General features: G+C 33.2%; 1 protein-coding gene across 2 annotated transcripts in view; it reads right to left on the reverse strand.

The window, feature by feature from the left end:
* The window catches only part of KIFAP3 (kinesin associated protein 3), a 127,996-nt gene that overhangs the window by 30,088 nt on the left and 75,771 nt on the right, over window positions 1–22,137 (reverse strand). For both annotated transcript variants that reach the window (XM_010953853.3, XM_010953851.3), the window contains exons 14-18: window positions 21,847–22,012; window positions 21,112–21,237; window positions 17,350–17,448; window positions 11,751–11,836; window positions 886–1,075 (exon numbers count right to left, since the gene is read on the reverse strand). In XM_010953853.3, the coding sequence (XP_010952155.1) occupies window positions 886–1,075; window positions 11,751–11,836; window positions 17,350–17,448; window positions 21,112–21,237; window positions 21,847–22,012 (667 nt within the window). The remainder of the gene's footprint in view (window positions 1–885; window positions 1,076–11,750; window positions 11,837–17,349; window positions 17,449–21,111; window positions 21,238–21,846; window positions 22,013–22,137) is intronic.

The following is a 22,137-nucleotide window of genomic DNA, read 5'->3' on the forward strand; positions in this document are numbered from 1 at the left end:
ATAATGCAGTATTACAGGCAACATGTAAATACACAATTATGAAAACACATGAATGAATACACAGCAGGAAAAAAAGTGAGCCATTAATTGATTTTAAATTTAAAGCTGTAATTACTTTAAATGCTTTTTTATTTCCAACCTGCTACAAATCTTAATTAAAAATCCTTTCCTTCTTCTTGTCAACCAAACAAATTCAATGAAGTAATTAATATTAGCAATAGTACAACAGATTAAAAGGCAGAATATGCAAAAATTTACCATTCTTAGTGCCAAAAATCCCTGGAAAAAGGAAGGGTGGTAGAATCAACAAGGTTACAATATATGTAAGATTTATGTAAAAATTAAATTTTACCTTGAAAATACTAGCAGAATTTAGAATGAAAAAACTATTTTGCTAAACAGTGTCTAAATCCTCGCAACCAACTAGAGTCACCAAATAGGGGTTACTAGTTCAAAACTAAAGCAAAACCATGGCAAAATATGACTGTTAAAATGAAATATATTGGAAAACAATCTATGAATTAATAAATTGTACATTTAAATAAATGCAGAATAGAGAAAAATATAACACTTTCAAACAGAAGTCAGAAATCTTGAAGATGTCATTTTAAGTTATACATTCTAGAAAGTTATAAACTAAGAGCAATTAATTTTCCTCGTTATAGCCTTTTGTATGGAGGTCATAACAAAGACTAACCTGGAAAAACTAATGGTGAGTTAATAGATATGCTTGGTGTGTATTAATGTTATGTCTGAAATCATTAGCAGAAAACCATTTATATACAAAAGGAAGTGCTTACAAAGCTTGGGAAAACAAGATTGGCAGACCAAAATCTCTATTTATAGCACACACATAAATTATTTTTGCTTTAATTATCATCTTACCAGAGCTGTAGAAAAGGTCAGGTCTCTCAAGAATATCTCCTTCATGGATGTATGGCTCGATTCGGTCATCACCATACAAGTACTGCTCACTCTCATCCATCTGACGACTCTCTACCATCTCCAGCCACTGAGAGTTATGCCAGCGAAACTTCTCACTCTGAATTTTCTTAGCCCATTCTTCATCATATTCCTATTGAAAACAGTCAATTATTTTAACGTAAGCTTATGAAAGAATTCCCTTGGCACTCAGATAGCAATACTTTTCTCTTACAAGGAGAGAATTTGCAGGGGAAGCTTTGTTTGGATAAGGGGAAACATTAAAAATACCTGCTCAGAATTACTGTACACAATAACCAATAAACATCAATTAAATCCATATATTAAAGACATCTCTGTTTGGATTACCAATTGCTAACGGCAATGGCAAAACCTGGAAAAGTTCAAACTTCACAAATCCTTTATCTACGTATTACTAGAATTTAGGTAAGCAAGCTGACTTCAATTTCCAAAGAGTTTTGTGGCTATAATTACTGTGGCACTAATGACCCGTGGTTAAGCATTAAAATTACATCTTTCGCTATACCTTTTGGTTTAGATAACATTTTTCAGTAGAAAAAAAAGAGCACTATTAAAATATTTCACCTAACAAATGAAATGGTTTACTACAAAAAACAAACAGCAGAATTTATTTCAATTTTGTTTCAACCACAAAATAATAATATCTTATTTGGTCGTAATTATTTCTTTAAATATCTCCTGCTTTGACCATGAACTCCTGAGGGGCAAGACTGTGGCTTCTTCACTGTATTCTGCAACCTCTGTTCACAGAGAACATCATTGGCAGATGTTTCTGAAGGACAAGTAGGCAAGTTATTATAAGCTATGGCTGCACCTGTCTAGCGCCCTACTTTCTCCACAGGTTGTTAACTTCTCACTAGTGTATTCACTTAACAGCTAATGGATAGTGCCACTGATGGTGTAGATGGAAAAAAAAAGGCTCCAGCCATTCCTTGTCATCCTAATTCCAGGGTTCTTAGTTTTAAATTCCTCTGTCATATCTTTAACACTTTTGTTGAGTTATTTTTTTAAAAAGTTGGAAAGGTGCCAGACCATAGTACTGTCCACCAATAGTTAAGATGGTCATGATGACTATGAGGTGGGCTAAACATACATTTTAGTTAAATGTTAAGCAATTTTCACCCAAAGCTAAGGCTCAAGTCAAAAACTGTCAGTACAGAAAGAATTTCTGGGATGTAAGAATAAGTCTAAAATTTTATAATAAATATAATTACTATTATTTAAAAATTTTTCTTGTTAAATTTTGAATTTCTCATTACTAGTATATCTTTTAGCAGCATCTGCAGTTAGACTATGTTCTACACTGTACATCTCTAAAACTGTATAGATGCTCCTTTTCAACTGAGATTGGTGGAGGTAGAAGATATTTTTTGGCTATGGTACTGCTAATGGCAATTTTGCCACCAAATTATTAAGCTTTCATTCTTTCTAATGGTTATCTATTAACACTCCTATTAGTTATCAATTTGTCTCCTAATGTAATTACTTAAAATTAAATTGTATAAAAGGCCTATCATAAACATTAAACTGCATTTTACTGAAAACAATAAACATTTATTAATTCAACTGTTATAATATCAATTTTTAAATCACTGAAGATTTTTTATTCCATTACATCTACAGCATTAACCTGCAGTATTTGAAATTGACAATTTAGCCATGAACAACAAATCTTAAATCCAAATGCTATATCTTCTGGGTATGGTTACAGTGATTAATAGATATGATAATTTATGCAAACATCCAATTACCGATCAAATATATTGTTCTGATGAAGTGAGATAATACACAAAAAGCATTTAGAAAATCTGTATTAAAAACAATGTTAGCCAACAGTGTTAACTGAAGTAACAGCTCTCTGAGTTAGGTACTGTAATTATTGCCATTTTATAAATGAGCAAATGATGCCCAGAACACTGAAGTAATTCGATTAAGTGTACACAGCTGGTTGTGGCTATTACAGCATTGCAGACCTAAGGCCAGCAATGTGGAAAATGCAATTAAACACAGCACAAATGAACATTTGGCAGGATCACCTCAGAATGGATTCTTCAGTGAATGAGAATATATGAAATGACCTCTAATATCAACTTTCAGTTCTAAGATTCTATGAATGGGATGAATTGCTGACCAAGCAATGATATGGGAGGAAGGTAGCTCTTCGTCTTGTAAGTATATTCACATATTGTATTCTCAGTCATGTTCTCTCTGACCTGGCTGCACATAGGATGGTGATGGGGAAAGAGGAAGTTGAAAAAATAATAGCAGAGTAGTTGTTACAAGTAGTTCACTGGCTACAGATTTAAGTGGTACACTCTGAGTTTCCAAAACTAAATAAAATACTTAGTGGTGCTAATTATACAATATTGGCATTTTGATTAGCTTCAAAATAATTTAGCCCAAAGGCTAAATGTAACTTTGAATTTCTTTAACTCATATGACTTCTCAAGTATATTTTCTGGTGGCATACATGTGCTCAAAGTTACCTGCAAAAAAAATTTGTCATATTAGAGGTGACCAGATAATTTAAGAAGAATGATCCCATATTCTTACAGAATAAGGAAAGGATGCATTAATTATCTGTTAAGGTAAAAAATTAATGCATAAACAAAAAGCAAAATGGTATTTTGGGCAAAAAATCCTTCATACTAATTGGCTTTTTTTCCTAAAAGCTAAGTCAGTTACAGGTCACCAAGACTCCTAGAATATGCCTTATAATACCAGAAATCTTATTAGATCTACATTAAAAATTGGAACTAATTTGAATGATATCATTTCTTTCATGAAAAGTAGCCTGTTCCACTTGGCAAGAGGTATAAAACTAACTTTCAATTTTCGTAGAAAAATTTTAAATTTGATTATCTGAATGAAGAAGTTTCAAGAAAGATAGAAAAACATATGATTTGACTGTTCCATTACAATTTAAGCTCAAGCATAGGATTTCTAGTGTAAGAACAGAAGTTGAAACTGTCAAATGCCCAAAGCATATAAATATGGGGTTTGCTATTTCACTAAGAGTAACACTTGCCTCTTATTAATATCTGTTAAATGTTACAGAGGTAGGTATAATTTTAAAAAGTAAATCCCCAAGCCACATATCCATAAAAATGTATTTGGCCTAGTAAGTAATGCTCTGCACAAAGAAAAAAATTCACACTTTATTCTTTGAGTTATCATCTCTACCTGTCTCATAAGCTCTCACTCTTCTAATTTAATAATAAAAATACATCTAATAAATGTAGAAATGTGCAATATTTCTTCACAAATAGCCTTTCTAACTTAAGCCTTTTTATCACTCTTCAAACTTAATGAAATGTTCTTATTAATGAACCTACATGTACAAGCCTGATTTTTTTTTTTTTAAGAGACTACCCACACTCCATTTGCCAGAAGTCCAAAGACACAAACCAAAAGTACTTATCAGCACCCATGACTAACTGTTGACACTAAAGCTTGACTTATGAGTGTCTTGGGAAAGCTGATTTTCCAGTGTAGTCAGTTAGCAAAGACCTAGCACCAGCTGTGACAAGACTAGCCTTACACTAAGTTATCACCTTCTTTTCTTTTAAATCAGCTTATGACAGAGAAAATGCATAGAACCAGGGCATCTCTTAACAATAAGGCTAAAAAGTACAGTGGCAATGACACAGACTGTACTGTTGTTTTCTTTATTAAAAATAGTTTTATTCTGGTTTTGAAGTATCTTTGTACTACAAAATCACAGGCTTTCTTTTCTATGACTTAACATAATGAGTAACACGTACATTATTGTTTACAGGATCACAGTGAAAACACTATGGTTGTCTTCTCAGCTTTTCAGAAAAAAACAAAAACAAAAAAGTTTCTCCCTCAGGAAATATGAAACAGAGTATGTTATTCTATACCAAGCTGAGTAATCAATTAGGATATAGAAAATTATGCTCTACAAAAGATCCAAAAATGATTACAGATTCCTACTACAGGGATCCACTACAACGACAAGCAGCATTTTCACAAAAAGGTGGCCTTGAGATTTAACAAGTATGGGTGCCTTTTTATTTTAGACCATAGCAAAGAGAGCGGCAAAAAACCTTGACCAAACAGTATCAAGGCTTTAAAGTCTCAAGCAGTTATAAGATGACTTTCTGAAAATATCTGGAGTTTTATGATTATAAAACTATTTCCTTACTGAAAGTTGAAAGTCATAAAAAAAAAATACCCACAATACCTTTACCTTAGATAGAACCACAATTACTGGTATATAATCCTACCAGTATTCAGTGACTTTCTTAATTCTAATATTACCACTTAACTTTGGAAGATGTTTTAAAATATGTATTTTTAAAATACAGAGGCTAAGTATGAAAATCCTTAAGATACTGTACTTGTGCCATAAATGTTTGCTCTAGTTTGTGATAATGGAGATATTTGAACGTTTACCAAAACAGCACCTTGGAATAAAGAATGTTATGAGGAAGGCAGTATTTGTTTAAATACTTTCCTTTCTTTTTCCTTAATAGTAAATTCGTTAGAATCAAAAGAGATAGTATCGTTTTGCTCTATGATGCTGTACTTTTGATCTTTGTGCTCCTGAAACATTGATTATTATGTACCAGACTTCTTAAAAATGAAATATTTTAGCTCATGGCTGTTGAGAATCTACTTAGCAAGTGTAGCAAATTAACAGGTTAGGACAGTGGTCCCCCAAATTTTAGATTTTAGGAAAGGTTCAAAGCAAATTTGGGGGACTGATATTAAATGTAAATCAACTGCCACCTACTACTATTGTTTTAGAAAAGAAAGGCCATTTTAAGACTAAAGATGTATGAAAAATAACCTCAAAATAAAGATATACCTTCCCAACACTAAAATATTTTCTCTTTCTCTCTCCTCTCTGTCCTGGTCTCTGTCTCTGTCTCTCTCTCTCTCACACACTCACACACACACACTTTTCTTTTCCATTTCTGTTTCACGTTAGTGAAAACCAGTAAAAGCTTCACCGCACTCCAATGGACCAGCCTTCTGGAATCCCTAGCTTCAGCTATCTTCTGTATCTATCCTCAATGAGTACCGTTTAATAGTCCTGTCAAAAGTCATAGTTTCTTTGTGTCTCAGAGTCTGAATTCATACATACTAATAATGTGGCATGTTATAATACAAAGAAACATTGGATTAGAGTTAAAGAGACCTGGATTCTTCTTCTAGTTATGCAGAAGTATGCAAATTTCTAAAGGTATTTCACTATCTTTTGGTCTCAGGTTCTTCAATTCTAAAATGAAACAAATCTAAGACTTACTCAAGTTCTAGCATTCTTTAAATAGAAATCTAAGATTGACACCATTACTCCATTAAGCTGTTGAAATAACTATCCCCCCAAAATAAAAAATTATGGCAATAAAGGAGTTCATCTTTAAAAAATTACATAGCAACTCTAAATAAATATCCAGTCAAAAATGTAATAAATTCAACATGTATCAGTTAAAACCAATTCCTTCTAACTCCTCTCCCCCAAATCTCTACTCTCTTTTATCACAAGCCCCTTATTTCAGGAAATAAGTATGGGAATTCAGGAGTGCCACAGTTCAACCACAGCCAAGAAATGCCAGCAAAATTTATCAAGCTTTTATGGAAACACTCTAGGAATACGGTTGTTTTTTAAATTCATTCTTGAAATGTTTCTTTTTACACGGAGTGCATCCTGATATCCTTGGTTTGTCTTGTATGTAAAGGTATACATGCTTTGTTTTTTATTTTCTTCTCTTCTCAGCTCCTGACACTATGATCTTAAGCACTAGTTTTCATAAATTCTAAAGTGTCATAAAAGACCTAATGGTTTGATTTTATATGGAATGTGCCATCCTTTTTGAAGTCCTGTATCATTTTTGTTTACTACTTAACCATTGAAACATTATGAAGCCTTAACCAGCCTATTATCAGAACCTGTTCACTATCAGGAAAACTCTTTGTCACTGGCTTCCGTCACACCTTGTATCTGATTAACACACTATAGGATAACATAGAGCTACACAGATCTGCTTTTTGTTCTAACATAACTGATGGAAAACAGATTTCCCTTTCTCCTTTAATGTGGCAGCCCCCTAATTGAGAATATAATGTGGTTTATTTAATACAATTCTTCATACTAAATTAAAGCAGATCTAGAGTAATTTAGTTGCTCATTAGGGTTAAGGTAGTAGCTGCTAGAAAGATGCCTTTTATACCTGAGAAAATACTTCTCCCAATGACATGTATATATAGATATACACACAAACTAAACACACATACACAAAGAGTTGTTGACTTTTATGCTCATACCACCTATTTCTCAACAGTATTGTCCCTTTAATCTTAACTATGGCATATTCTAACCAGACCTCAAAGTACAAGTATCTCTTCAACCTCTGTTTAAAGCACTGAGGAGGCTCCTCTGGGCAGTATCATTTCAAATATCCTGTCCAGTTAGATCACAATGTAAAAGATGTAACTGAATGACATTTACTTAAGCAAGAAATCATGATTTTTCTTGCACGCTATGCTTGGGTTTTTTTAATCCAACTATTGACCACTGAAAAAACCAATAAAGTAACAGACATAATACTGACAGGGAATACACACACACACACACACACACACACACACACACATACATAAATTCTAACAAGAGACAAAAATACCCTAAATTTCTGCCCTTCAGGTTTATGCAATATAAAAATGAACTCCAAAAGAGGGCCAACCAAACTTATCTCATTAAATCCAATTGGACTGTATGGAATTGAGAAATAAACATCTAACTTATGAATCTGAGAAATGAAAATTTACTGAGACTGTAAAACAAGCGAGAACCAACCCCACCGGCTCTGGAAAGAACTTTTTAGAAGTTTCTGTCAACAACTCACTTGAAAATCCTTGCTCTGTACCCATACCTGACCAGCAAGCCAATTAAAAGTGACTACTGTCTACCCATTTTACCAATTCCTACCCATTCCATGCTTTTCAAAGCCTGCCCTGAAAAAACCTGAGTTCTAATGCTAACCCTAATCCAAACCATCCTAACCTTATGAAACTTTCTCTATAACTTCCTTTTTAAGATGTTATGAGACTTTTTTTTTAAGTGTTCTCCCTTGCTGGCAAGTTTTTAATACACCCAGCTTTTCTGTCTGACAGAGGCTTTCCCTGGTAATTTTTGTGGGGACCAAAACAACCGATGTCTATAAATCTGTATTAGTTTATCTCATTTCAATACACAAGTCTTATTAAATATAATTGTGCCTATCCTAGAATAAAGATAGCACCTTGTTTTCCAAGTTTAAAATAATTCCAGATTATAATACACACAATTTGTGAATGATCAAAATTAGAGTTACTAAAAGAGAAAAGGCTGCCGTTTAAAATCCCAGTGACACAAACCTGTGTTAGTACCAAATCACATGCAGGTCTGTGGCTTGCTAGAATGATAACAGACCTTTTAACAGAGAACCTAGGTATGCTCCCTGTTCCACAAACACCTGTAGATATAAAGTGATGTTAGTACAGGACACCTTCTGATAGGACCATGTCATAGTACTGATCCTGGAAGGCCACTGCATGTCTAGATGACAGTATCCTGGTGTCTAGATTATAAACTTTTATATTTTAACAACTTTGTGTTTTTGTTTTTTTATTCCCAGTGTCTATCTTAGTGTCTGGAACACAGCATATGCTTAATAAACATGAATCAAGTATCTGACAACCCAGTCATTCAGGGGATAAAACTGTTTACTAGTTGGGGAAGAACTTATGAGGTTCTCAGATACTTCATACAAAGTTAAAGAGGGACTGAAGGATAAGAATCTAACTGGGTTTTTATAAGCTGTCTATGTGTAGAGAGTTCTGATCTTCCCTTGATGATGCCCAAGGCTTGGAAGAGAAAAGGCAATGTTCAACTGCTGCATAATTCCCTTGGAAGATTGAGAAGCTAATAAGCTCCTTCTCCTTGCCTCCCCATTCCTCTCTGCAGCTACCCCAATTCCCTGCATCCCAAAGCTCCCTGTAAGGCCCAGTCAGACAGATGACAACTTGCTGATGAGGCCACAGAGACCGCATCACCAAACATGTAACCCTCTGTGGTACAAAGCATACTATGAACACCTGTTTCAATTCACCAACTGAGGGCTTGGGACCAAATACATTAAACATCCTATCGCTGATGTAATATTTCCATAATTTGGGAGACAAATACTTTACTGCAGAAGGCATATTTCCCTAAGGCTTGCAAGGCATCTAATTATCTTAGTATTTTTTTCCTGTTCCTTGTCTTGAGAGAAAGATGTTTATTGTCTTAAAGATAAATTGCCTTAAGCTACAAATAATCCACTCTTCCCATAATTTTTGGGGTTTTTTTTTTATTATTATAGAACATAGCCACGGTGAGAATACTCAGAAATCAAAATCTAGAGGTAAAAAGAATTTTAAGAGATCATCAACTTCCATTCCAGGCAGGTTTCTAACAAACTATTTTTAAAAGTTGGTTATTTAGCTATTACTACTGCTAACTGGACAGACTTCAAATTCTCCCTTGACAGCCTATTTCTAGTGTTTCATCATGTTTGCTATGTCTAATCAAAGTTTCTCCTGTTTCAAATTAAGTCAATTTCCTCATTTTACTCTTGAAAAAGATTTGGGACAAGTAGAGAGCACCCTGAGTCATGATCAGTAATTTAGTCTGAGCTCAAAGAACCAAAGACTGGCAGCTATATTGCAAGTGAAGCTGAGAAGCTGTCTTTTCACTGGTGCATTAAAATGGCCCACTTCTCAAATTTCTCCCCAGTAAGGAGGTGCAGCAAGGTAGAATACAACTTTGGTTAGCTGATAAATTCAAGTAAGTCACCACAGATTCAGAATATGGGTCACTTAACACATGAGGCACTTCTGCTCTAGCAAAGGTAGCTTCCTATTCTCACTGTCCTAATGGAGACCTTTCAGTAAATTGCCCTACTTAGTTAACTGCTCTGACATGAAGCCTTAAAATGCCAAATCTGCCATTTTGCAGGACAATCTTAAGAAAACTAAAAATAGATACATGTCTGGCAAAAATACATGCTCCAAATAAATTTCCATAGTTAAAATCCAAACAGTGAACAGATTATCTTCCCCTATCATTTTAAAAATTAAAAATTTTTAGATCTAACAAAAAAATAACATAAATAATTAACTGTACTGAGGAAAGGAAATATCAGTCTAGATACTTAATCTATATATACATTTCTTAACTAGGTGTGAATTTTGGTTTAGTTTGAACAAAATATATTTAGTGACCATCATGTGGAAGATGCTTCATATATATTTTCTCTAACCTTTACAGTAACTCTTTAATTCTCAGAAGTGTCATTGTAAACTAAATCCTCAAAAAGGTAAATAAAGTGCCTGAGAGTCCTCAGCAAGTGAGAGAATAAGAATCAGCTGTATTCTAAATGCAATACTCTTATCGGACCAAGTTGCCACTTCATAGAGGTCAAAAGTTGAGTCTAAGACCAGAACCCTTACTCACTGAGAAGAGGAGAAAAATGTTTTGGGAAGAAGTTGCTCCTGGTGGTGCAGCTCCCTACTATCAAGCTAGAATTGAACGAGGGCCTTGAATCTCAGAGGTGTATAATAGCAAAAGGTAAAGAAACATTCTTCCAGCAGAACATGGGAAGTTTCTAGAGCCTGGTGCTCTTTGCTGGACTCCTTCCTCTCTTCTAAGAAACTGAGCTATGAGTGTGACTCAGCTGAGTGGCACAGCACAAGGCTTCCAGATCACACAAATATTTCACAGGTGAATACCGTGAAATATTCTCAGCTTAATAAGTCTAATATTTCTAAATATCATTTTAGACTGAAGTTTTTCAAAGCATGGAATGAAACAACCCAAAATTACTTGGCACCATATCGAATATTTACTTTGTTAAGTCCAGTGTAGAGAGCTATATGGAGATTAGGTGAACCGCCAAATGACTTGGTCAATTTTTTTTTTCTAACTCACATGATCAGACAGCATCTCAGGAAACCATATATATCACGTTTCATTTTGCTGATTCTTCTTCTTGGAAGCCCTCATGTTAACAAGTTTCTTTATGAATTTAATAATTTACAATAATTTTCTTTGTGATTTTACATTTTACTTCTGACCATGATTTACAAGTTCCTGCATGATCCAGGAAAGAGTGCAGGATCAACAAAGTAAAATGGAGACGAAAAATGCTCACTGGATTTAGAAAAATGAAGATCAGGGTGACTTTAATAAGCACTATTTCAATGTAGTAATGGAGGCAGAAGCCAGAACTGATATAGGTAGAAAGGATGGGGAAGTGAAGAAATGAAGGAAGTAATATGTAGACATTTTTTTCAAAATGTTGATCCTAGAAAGAAAGACAACAGGACAGAAGACACAGGGGTGGGGATAACTCCTGCTTAAGATGAGAGACTTGAACCCAGAAATTAGAAGTAACTGAGAATGATAATTTTATCTTGTAACAAATATATTCATATTTTATATTAAATATTTTCTTCAGAAATCTTGCTGCCCACCATAGTCTTCTGCCTGGACTTGGCCCTTGCACCTGCGATATGATTATGTATAAAACCTGTCTGAGTAAGAAGCCTATACTTAAAAGTTGAAAGCCAAAAGTATTAAGAATGTTTAAAAAGTGAATTTAACATCACTGTATTTTCTGAGCTTTACCAAAATACAAATATTTTTTATACTGAATGCAAAGTTCTAAACAGGTATACAATGTCTTTTTCCCCTCCAAATAAAGACTATACTTTGTATAGGAAGAAAAATTACTTACCGCTATAATGTCTAATGTATTATCACAGACTTTTCGGATTTCATTATTTTTATCATGCATCAGATCTATGAGATATGCTGGAGCCTCTAAATAAAAAGTGGTTAAAGATACAAACTGTTTGAGATTGAGGCTATTCAATCATACAAGGGAATCCCGCATTTCACTAAATTCAAATGTTACCCTGAAATGCAATTTCAAATTTTAAAATAAAATCATTAATGTAAGATGACAAAGAACATGTAACATTTCATTAAAAAAAACACGGATAACAGGGATAAGAAAGTAAAAAGATTAGACAAAAATGGGCAAGGAAAACAGAGCCAGTAAATCTCAGAATGTACAAGGCTGTATTTTTGTAAACATGAAAACTATCAAAATAACTGAAGAGGGAGCTCTAGAGTTGTGTAGCTATGAAAGCTTTCCTGAGTGATCTGGCCCTCCTAGAAGTTCAGAAAAATTAATATCACGCAAAGATTCACACGTAAAAAATTTCACACAGCAACAGAAAAGAATCACAGTCAAATCTCATATATGGTTATAAGAGAAAACAAGACATTTTCACATGAAAGATGAAAGTATGCAACCTAATATTTCAAAAAGAGACAAAAACGTAAGAAAACAACAGATATATATGAAAGAACAATATGAATCAGAATTAGAAAACTCAGAGAAATAATTCAGGAAATAACCACAAATAAAAGTAAAAATAACTTCAGATATACAAAAAATAAATTTATAGTAATGTAAGAATAAATAAAAACTACAGATAAAACTCTAGGCTAAACAGAAGGTAAAAAGAGGAAAATCAGTAAAATTAAAAAATAAAAGAGATAAAAAGATTAGAAAATGACAGATATTAAAGATAGGCAAAGAAGATACAATCCTAGAAATTCTAAAGAAGTCAACCAAAACAACCAAATAGAACAAATACTAAAAATTATAATTCAAGAAAACTTCCCTAAAATTAGAAAGATAAAACTATATACCAAAAGAGCATACTTGGAAAAATCAACAAAGATGATGAATACTAGTCAAATTCTAATAAAACTGCTTGACTTAAAAAAACAAACAAACCCAGAAACATCCTTTTCCTAGCAAAATAATCGAGTCACTTACAAGGGAAAGAAAAGTAAATTGTCATCAGACTTTTAGACTATGGACTTCCACTGGCAGCAATTCAAGATGGAAAAATACCTTCAAATTGCTGAGGGAAATAACTGGTAATCTAGAATTCCATATTCTGCAAATTATTATTCAAGAGGACAAACTAGTTATTTTCAGATACAGATATATTTTATTATTCATAGATGTCCACTAAGCAATATAAAAGAATGTAATCAATTATGGAAGAAAACCAATGCAGAGAAATACAAGAATGGAATTCAAGAAAAATTAGTAAATGAGGAAATGTATGAACATACTATAAATCCTAAATAAGCACTAGTTTTTAAAAGGAAATAATTAAAACAGTAATTTTAAGACATTATCAAAATTTTATGTTATAAAAATGAGGTGAAATTATCACACTAGATAGCAACAAATAACATGGATGATGAAGAGACAGAATTACAAGTAGGAGAAGAGAAATACTCAGAACTTGGTGAGAATGCATGTTGAAATTTAAGTCTAACACAAAAGAAACGAAATGGAATGTATAAATAACAAGTGGGGGGAAGGGAAGAATAAATAAAGAATAAAGGAAACTCAAATCAATTAAAAAAAAACTCTCAATGAATTTAAAAGAGGCAGTAAAGAAAGAGAAAGTTATAATCTCCAATACTTATAGTTGGTCTTGGTTAAAACTATTTGAAACAGAGGCCGCAAGTATCTACCAAGAAACTCTAGCACATGAGTAAAAGCAAATGACATATTTGTAGCACTGATTATAATTCTGAAAAAAAAGTTTATCAAGTTTCATAGCAAGTAGCAAACCAGAAGCTAATCCAGATCTTCTATTTATCAGTGCTACTTACTATATTTTTTTCAGAAATAAAGGGTTGTATTTAAAAATGCAGAAAAAATATACAGAATAATGTATCCGTGTGTATTCTTAAACTCATTTTCAGAAAAGTCTGTAAGGGATATGGTGTTCATTGCCTCTTTTCTCCACTGAAATATAAATTCCATTAGGGTTGGGATTTGGTCTATTTTGTTCTCCATGGTATCCCCAGCTCTGAGTGCTCAATAAATTTTTATTTAATAAGTAAATAAGACCAGCTCTACATACTACCCACAGTTTTCGTAAGGATAAGTTGAAAATAAAATTCTTAGGAAAATCTTAGAAATTCTCAGAGGGAATCTAAAAGGACCTAGTCAAATTTGGGTTGTTTTTATTTCCCATGCTGCAATGGTTCAGATTATACGAAAATTAATTATTATAATAGCTAAGGTTCTCAATTCCTGAGTTGTGCTGAGAGCCATTTTTAATATTTAAAACATCTTACTATAAAATCACATTTACCTAAAATAAGTCTACACCAGCCATTTCAAAAGTCAAGTTTCTTTCATTCTCTAAAAATTGTATCAAGTAATGTCGACCAAATTTTCTAACTTAAGAAATAATGGGAAAAAAGAATGATTTCCTACCTAATAAATCTTACTTAAAATATTTCAATATACTGGTTTCATAAAGAAAATCACAATAAAATACTTAAAATTATGGTGAAATATTTTAATAATAATTTTAAATTATGTGACAAAATATAAGGCATATTTAAATGTTACTGATATCAACAAAAAACCCTGATTTCTGAACACCAAAACATCGGGCAAAAGTACTTTAGCAATCTTATCCAATCTTAAGACATGGATGAAAGCATCAGATCTACATAGTATTCTTTGATGCTTTTGTAAAAATTTTAATTCAGCATATCTTTTATCTCCCATTCTCACCATTATCAACATGTTATATTCTTCAAAATAACTATTTAAAAAGTATCGGCTTTAGATTCAATGGCTTAGCAAAAATGGAACTTGGGAGAAAATGAAAAGGAAGTTACATAAAGAAGAAAAATCAAGTAGAAGTAGTCTTAACAGTGTGAGCTCTGACAATAAAGTACTGAGAGTACTCTAAACAGACAGACCAGAACAGAGACTATGTGCCAGGCACTTGGTAAGTACTTTAAACACTTAATTCTTCCTTAGTCTTCAGGAAAAAACACAATGAGATGACACATAAGCAAGGGGTTGTCTTTCAAAGAAGTTACCTATGAAAAACTATACTGTCACTTTAATGTTTTCTAATATATGTTTCTTACAGTATCTTCTGTAGTTATATAAATCTTCTCTCTATAAAATATTCTTTTAGAGATTCTCAACCTAGAAAAGCATATTAAAGGCTCCAAGAAGACTCTGTAGCAAGAAAACCTGTTTAACTTACTGTTTCCAAAACTCATTTATCATAGAACCTTTTTTCATTAAGCAACTATTAATACTAAAGGAATATATTCCATGGAGCACAGCTGAGAAAAGTTAATTTATTCCAATGATGTTAACACTGCTCAAAAGTGTATTTGGAATTTATCTTCCTGGCAGAGTCCGTTTATAAGCCACATTTTAAAAATATTTATTACTTTATGATAAAAAAGAGTTCTCTAGAATAGCTGTTAAAGTTAAAGAGTATTTGACAGCCCATATAAAAATGAACATTTCTCAATTAGACTTGCTATTTATCAGACTTGACTCCTGGAAACTTTATATGGTTCCAGAAATTAAACTTGTCCTCAAAAGCAAGGAAAACTTCCTCCAAAGATAATACTTAAAGCATGTGTTATAGGCTTTGAATGTAACACCAAAGGAGGTTCAAAATGTTTTGAGCAATGATCCATTATCGTGAAAAAGAAAAAGTCTCCCAAGGTATTAATTTTAAAGAACATTAACCATATACGTACATGAATTTATTGACTAAACTAGATCTAACCGCATGTCAGGTACTGTGTTAAGTTCTGGGTATAGATAAAGATGAGGAAAACAAAGCCAGTCCTTGAGCTAGAGGAGCTCAAAGTTTTTTGGTAAAGACAGGCAAATGGATACATAATTTAAGTACTTTATTAGAGGTGAAAATAAAGACATTACTTCCACTGGTAAAGGGTAGGCACAAGATTAGAAAGGCTTAACTGAGACAAAGGCTTATAAACTTATCTTTGATGGCTTGGAGACTGTAAGGGAAAAAAAGGGAGAACAATGCATTTGAGGTTGGCAAGGCATACAAAGAGGCAGTAAATATGACAAGGAGGGTAGTGTCTGATAAATGAGAAGCTTGGTCTGCTAAGAGAAACTGTGTATTGTAGGGTTAAAGGGGAACTTTGGAAAGATAGGTTAAGGTCACAGGTTATGAAGAGCTATATACGAGAAGGAAAAGAATTTAGATTTTTCACATGGGTAATGAATGACTTTATGCAGTGTTCAAAAGCAAAAAAATTTTTTTGATATACAAATAAGCAGATAACCACAACTAAAAAACAAAGATTCAGCTTAGACGCCACGTCCACTGCCAGCCTTTCATGACATCTTCAGACTTGGTCATACATATCTTCTGCGCACATACCATCATGACATTTATCACACTGGATTTTAATTTTATATTGATTTACTTGTGTAGCTTTCTAATTAGACTATAAACTCCCTGAATACAGGGACAGATTTTTTTTTATACATTCAGCACTTTAAAAAGTATCTGTCAGAATTGATAAATGTTTGCAGAATAAGTGGTAATTAATTACATATAGTAAAAGAGATAGCAGACACAAAATTTCCAGCTAGAGGACTGGGTGAATGATACTGTTACTATGCACCACCAGTACAGAAGGTAGACTTTTTCAAGGGTAGATGCTGGCAACATTAAGTATCCTTTTGGATACAATAATGATAAAATACCACTTTCTGAGTATCTTTGCATGTTGAGAGAGATTATAGATGCCTTAAATCTATTAAGACTGACAGCATTAGTACTGATAGCAATCTTATAATGTAGAAGGTCTTTTTATTTTAATAAATTTATGGCCATTTTATAGATGCAAGAGTGTATGCTCAAGGAGGTTATGTAACTTATCCAACGTCCTGCAGGTGGTAAGTGGTAAAAGATAATTTAAAATTAGGCTACTGAATTATAAGACTTTTTAGGCTACGCCATACTACGTCCCTTTAGGCAGGTGGAAGACATCCATGTGGCAGTTAGCAAGGAATGCCTGGGGCTCAAGAAGGAGGTTTTGAAGATGCCATATACTTAGCATATAGCTGGTAGCTGGTGTCATGGGAACAGTAGACATGTCTTCCCATGTACAGTGGATAGATAAGGTAAGATTAAAAAAGGACTACAGATAGTCTTAGGAACTTCTGATATTTAAGTTATGTTAATGGAGAAGGAAGTTATGATATATTTGTTAAGTTTCTTAGGAATCATAGCCTGATAAGCAAAATGTTCTACCTGTATACTGATTTGGGGTAAACAGATTCTGTGAAAAATAGCTTGCCCTCTAAATTTATTTCAGAGCTTGGTATTTTCTACAATATTTGAACATTTGCAAGAAAAAATACCTAAAGATGCATATTTTCTGAATATGTGAAATGTCATTATCTACGGTAAACATTGAAAGGATACGTGTTTCCTTGATTATGACATCTCTTGTGGCTTGGTGGAAAACCATTTGGTAGAAGACATAAATTATCTGACACACAAATTCGTCATCTTCTTGTTGAGCTGAAAGGGAATAGAAAACTTCAAATAAAAGGATACTCTTCTTATATACCAAATCAAAAAACACTGAGAAGAATAATAGAGAATGAAGAACCTAAAAGGGACGAGGAGACAGGTAAAGAACAATTAGTTTAAATTCTTTATAACATCTGAGTGGCATATATCACTTATGTCTTCGGTGTTTTTCATAAATTACATGATGATGATCGGTGAATAACTTTCATAATATATTTTCAGAAGTTTTAAGTAAATTTGGTTATGGTGAAACTTAATAGGTTAAATTACATTGAAATGCAAAATAAAAAATAATAGTTTGAAAAGAGAAATTACATCACCTCTGAGTTTAAACCAGAATATTTGAGATTGTTCATCTCAAAAGGTTCTATTTGAAGAACTGAGAAACAAAACTGGTTTAAGAGAATAGTAACAGTGCTTTTCTGTAATTTCCACTGTATTTTGCCACCAAGTATAAAGAACTGATTAACTTCTAAGTCCCTAACATAAAATGGCAATACTTACCACCACTGTGGTTCTTTTTATTTATTTATTTATTTATTTTTTGGTCCCTCATAAAAATTGTTCAAATAATTCTAATTTGTGAGATAAATCTGGTACTTTTTTGTTTCTATAATGTTGACCTCACATGAGAAAAACAGTTCTTTAAAAGAAAATCACATCTTCTAAATTCTAAGGTTTTGGTAGAAATTAGACTGTTATAAACAGGTTTTTCCTTTGTTGAATAATGTTAACAAAATTAAAATTTACTTATTGGCATGTAATAATAAGGTAATTTTAGTTTCAAACTAATTAATTATACTAGAAGAAATGAATGTTATGTAATCATACGAGCTAATTAAGAAACGTTTATTATCATACAAAGAATACTTTAACAGAATAGCTGATGACCACTGATTAAAATTTGTAATGGCAAAAGCAAATACTTACAGAAATTGAATTTTTAGGTACTGGCTATGAAATTTTATCTACTAATAGTTTGCTATCAACTCTTGGCAACAGTTCAGTGCTATCTGGTAAGAGATTTAAGGGTTAACAGAACATCCAACTAGTTGGGTAGAATAAATTGTGGGCCCCTCAAAGTCCATTTGTTCCAAATAAATTCCTTCACTAACTTGCCAAAGTATCACTCTCTTATACTACCTGGGCTAAAATTTTATTCATTACTCTCTCAGTATATATTGTTCCTCACTTAACCCCAAGGGTTTTAATCTTGAAAATTCATATATTTCTTAAGAAGAGTAGTATACAGCCTCTGTCTGTGATAACCACATATCAGAGAACAACAGAATACAGTAAAATACTGGGCTGGCTGTCAGCTTGCTTTATTTCAGCTCTCTCAGTCATAAACAATGTGGGACAGCAATTCAAGGACACAGGTCATTTGGTTTCAACTTTCTCTAGCTCACCACATAATCCTCATTCTCATTCTGCCAACTACATTGTCTTTATGTTCACCTACTAACTACCTAGTCTTAATTATTCTAACTTGCAAACTCCTAGTTACCAAAGCAAATACATATATACTATTTGTAGAAATACTTCAAACATGGAGGAATTATCTTTAGATGATAATTATCTTTAAAATGCATTATGTTAAAGAATTTACAAATTAAACTTTTAAAGATTCAGGAGAGAAAAATGGACAAAGGCTTCAAATAGGCACTTCATGTTATTAGCCATACCTAAAGGCCAATACACACAAACAGGTATTTAATTTAATTATTAGGGAGAGGCAAGTTAAAACCACAAATGAGATACCACCAGGCTACAGTTGAACAGACTGGATGTCCAGATATGCTGGTGATGCAGAACAGCTGGAACTTTTGCACATTGCTGGTAGGACTAAAAACTGCCACAACTACTTTGGAAAACAGATTGGAATTATTTCTAAAGCCACATACATGCATACTCTGTGACCCAGCAATTCTGCTCCTACGTATGTGTCTAATAGAAATGAGTAAATATGTTCAGTAAATGAAAGGTTTAAGAATGTTCATAGGAGCATTATTTATAATAGCCCTTCTCCCTTAAAAAACAAATAAAAACAACCACCCTACTATCAATCAATAGCAGAAAGGAAAAACAGTGGTATATTTACACAGCAATAAAAAACACACTTCTGTACACAACATAGATGAATCTCACATTTATAATATAGGGCAAAAGAAACAAGAATCTATTTACAAAAAGATGAAAACCAAGCAAAGTTAATCTATGGTGATAAAAGAAAGAACAGAAACCACTTTGGAGAAGGTGGAGATGACTGGGAGGTAGCAGAAGGACTTCTAGGTACCAGGAATATTCTATTTCCTTATATGAGTGAGAACGACACAAGGGTGCTCACTTTGAAAATTCACTGTACTATAAATACTTACAATTTGTGTGTTTTTCTTTATGTATACTTCAAAAAAGGCTATTAAAAATAATACAAAATGCATATATATTATACCTGGTATGGGAAAAAACTTAGTGTCTTTTTAGGTTTCACATATTAATATACTTAACATCTATACTAGCTACTTTTAATGTATATCTGCTATAAACTGAATTACATTCTTCCAAAATTCGTATGTTGAAGCCCCAACCCCAAATGTCACTGCATTTGGAGATAGGGTTAAATGAAGTTAACAAGGGTAGAATTCTGAACCCATAAGATTATGAACCTTGTAAGAAGGGACACTAGAGCACTTCTGGGTGCTAGTTCCTACCCTACTCCTCTGTCATGTGAGGATGTGAGGACACATTAAGTGGCCTTCTGCAAGCCAGGAAGAAAGACCTCACCAGAATCAAACTGCCTGCACCTTGACCTTAGACTTCCTAGCTTCCAGAACTATGAGAAAATATATTTCTGTTTTTAAGCCACCCAGTCTGTGGTATTTTGTTATGACAGCCTGGGCAGACTAACACAAGGTCCTAGAGAACGTGGCCCAAATAGAACGCATTTAGATTCAGACAAATTTTGTATGCAGTGTGGACAGCAATGGACCCTGCCCCCTTAAGAGCAATGCAAAGGTAAGGGGAAGACTATCTATGCCTCCACTGTTCAATGCTGTAGCCACAAACTACTGTGGCTAGTTAAATTTAATTTAAAATTCAGGTTCTCGTTCCCAACAGCCACATTTCAAGTATTCAGTTGCCACATGGGTTGGAAGAGCAGAAAGAGAACACTTTATTCACTGTAGAAAGTCTGGAGGACAATACTACGTATGGATCCAGGTGGGAATATGCTTAGAATTAGCTTCCAAATAAAACTTTTCTGATTAGAAATCACGATATTTAAAAAAGAGTTTGCACAAGATAGGAGGTACACTTAACCAACAGAAAGTTCAAAAGAAAGAAGAAATGATAGAATATTAGTTGTTAAAGGCTCATAAGAGGAGGGTAGTATGTGTAAAACTGGCCCTGAATCACTTTACAGTAACATTCTTAACTTTGCAGCCTAAAGCTATTTGATTTTACTCTACCTAATCCCAGGGAAAGGTATATTTAATTCGTTTTTCTTAACTATATACAATTTAAGTTGTTATGACTAAAACAATAAGATAAATAATATTTCATGATTGTAGACTCCATATATAAAAATCTAAACTCATAAGCTGTTTCTATATTAGCATAAAAATAAATTAAGACAAACAAACTGTAATTTACCATTTAGCAACTCAATGAGTGCAGGGATTATCCCAGATTTGGCTAGCAATGCAGCACAAGAGTCATCCATAGATACAGTTCCAATCATTATAACCACTTCTAAAACAAGGTCATCTTCTGCAGCACCTAGTAAAGTCAAATCATAGAAAGCTTTAATTGAAGTGCCCTGATACAAACCTTTTTATATTGCCAAAACCAAGCCACAGAAAAGATACTGAAAGCTATTAAATCAGTTCTTATGAATCCTTAACACACTTATAAATTTGTCCTTTTCCCAAAATTCCATGTTCCCTGATGACAGTTTATGGTGAAAGGGGCGGCAGAAAAGTGGAAATAAGTCTGGAAATACAAATGAATGACAAAGTAAACAAGGAAAACAGAAGAGTCATTTGAATACTTCAAAGAACTTTACGTGTGCGTGCGCACTCATGTGTAGAGGGGGATGGTGTCTGGTAATCTAAAGAAGGCAGGAAAAAAAAAAGAAGAAGGCAGAATAGGAAAGGGAAACTAATATTAAGAAAACAGATTGTTAGAGAAAAGAGTATATACGTATAAAAGGAGAACTAGTGACTGCCTTTCTGAGAGACAGAAAGGAGAAGTAGGTCTAGAACTAGAGGCGTGGGAAGAAAATGTGTTACCTACTATAATCATGGCAAAACACTGCTCTAGCAGCCTTCCCTACAACGTAAAGAAATAACTTAATGATTACGCATAAGTGAAATATTTAGCACAGACCTGGCTTTAGTTTATCCTTGAGGTACGGAACCAGCTTGTACTCCTTAAGAACCAATTCCCAGTCTAAGTCTGGAATGGTCAAATTTGCTAGAGTTCCTAGACATTCGATCACAAACTCCTCCTCTTCATCATTAGAGATCTGAGCTGCAAGGTCCCCAACATAATCCTGAATAAAACAATTTTATTTAAAATTTAAAATATGATTTTTGCAGAAGAATCAATCTAAATAATTTAACCCATAGGAAAAATAAGTATCAAATGTGATTCTCTTGTTTTAATAACCTTGAGGAG

Source organism: Camelus bactrianus, chromosome 21 (assembly GCF_048773025.1).
Source record: "Camelus bactrianus isolate YW-2024 breed Bactrian camel chromosome 21, ASM4877302v1, whole genome shotgun sequence".
Taxonomy (NCBI): domain Eukaryota; kingdom Metazoa; phylum Chordata; class Mammalia; order Artiodactyla; family Camelidae; genus Camelus; species Camelus bactrianus.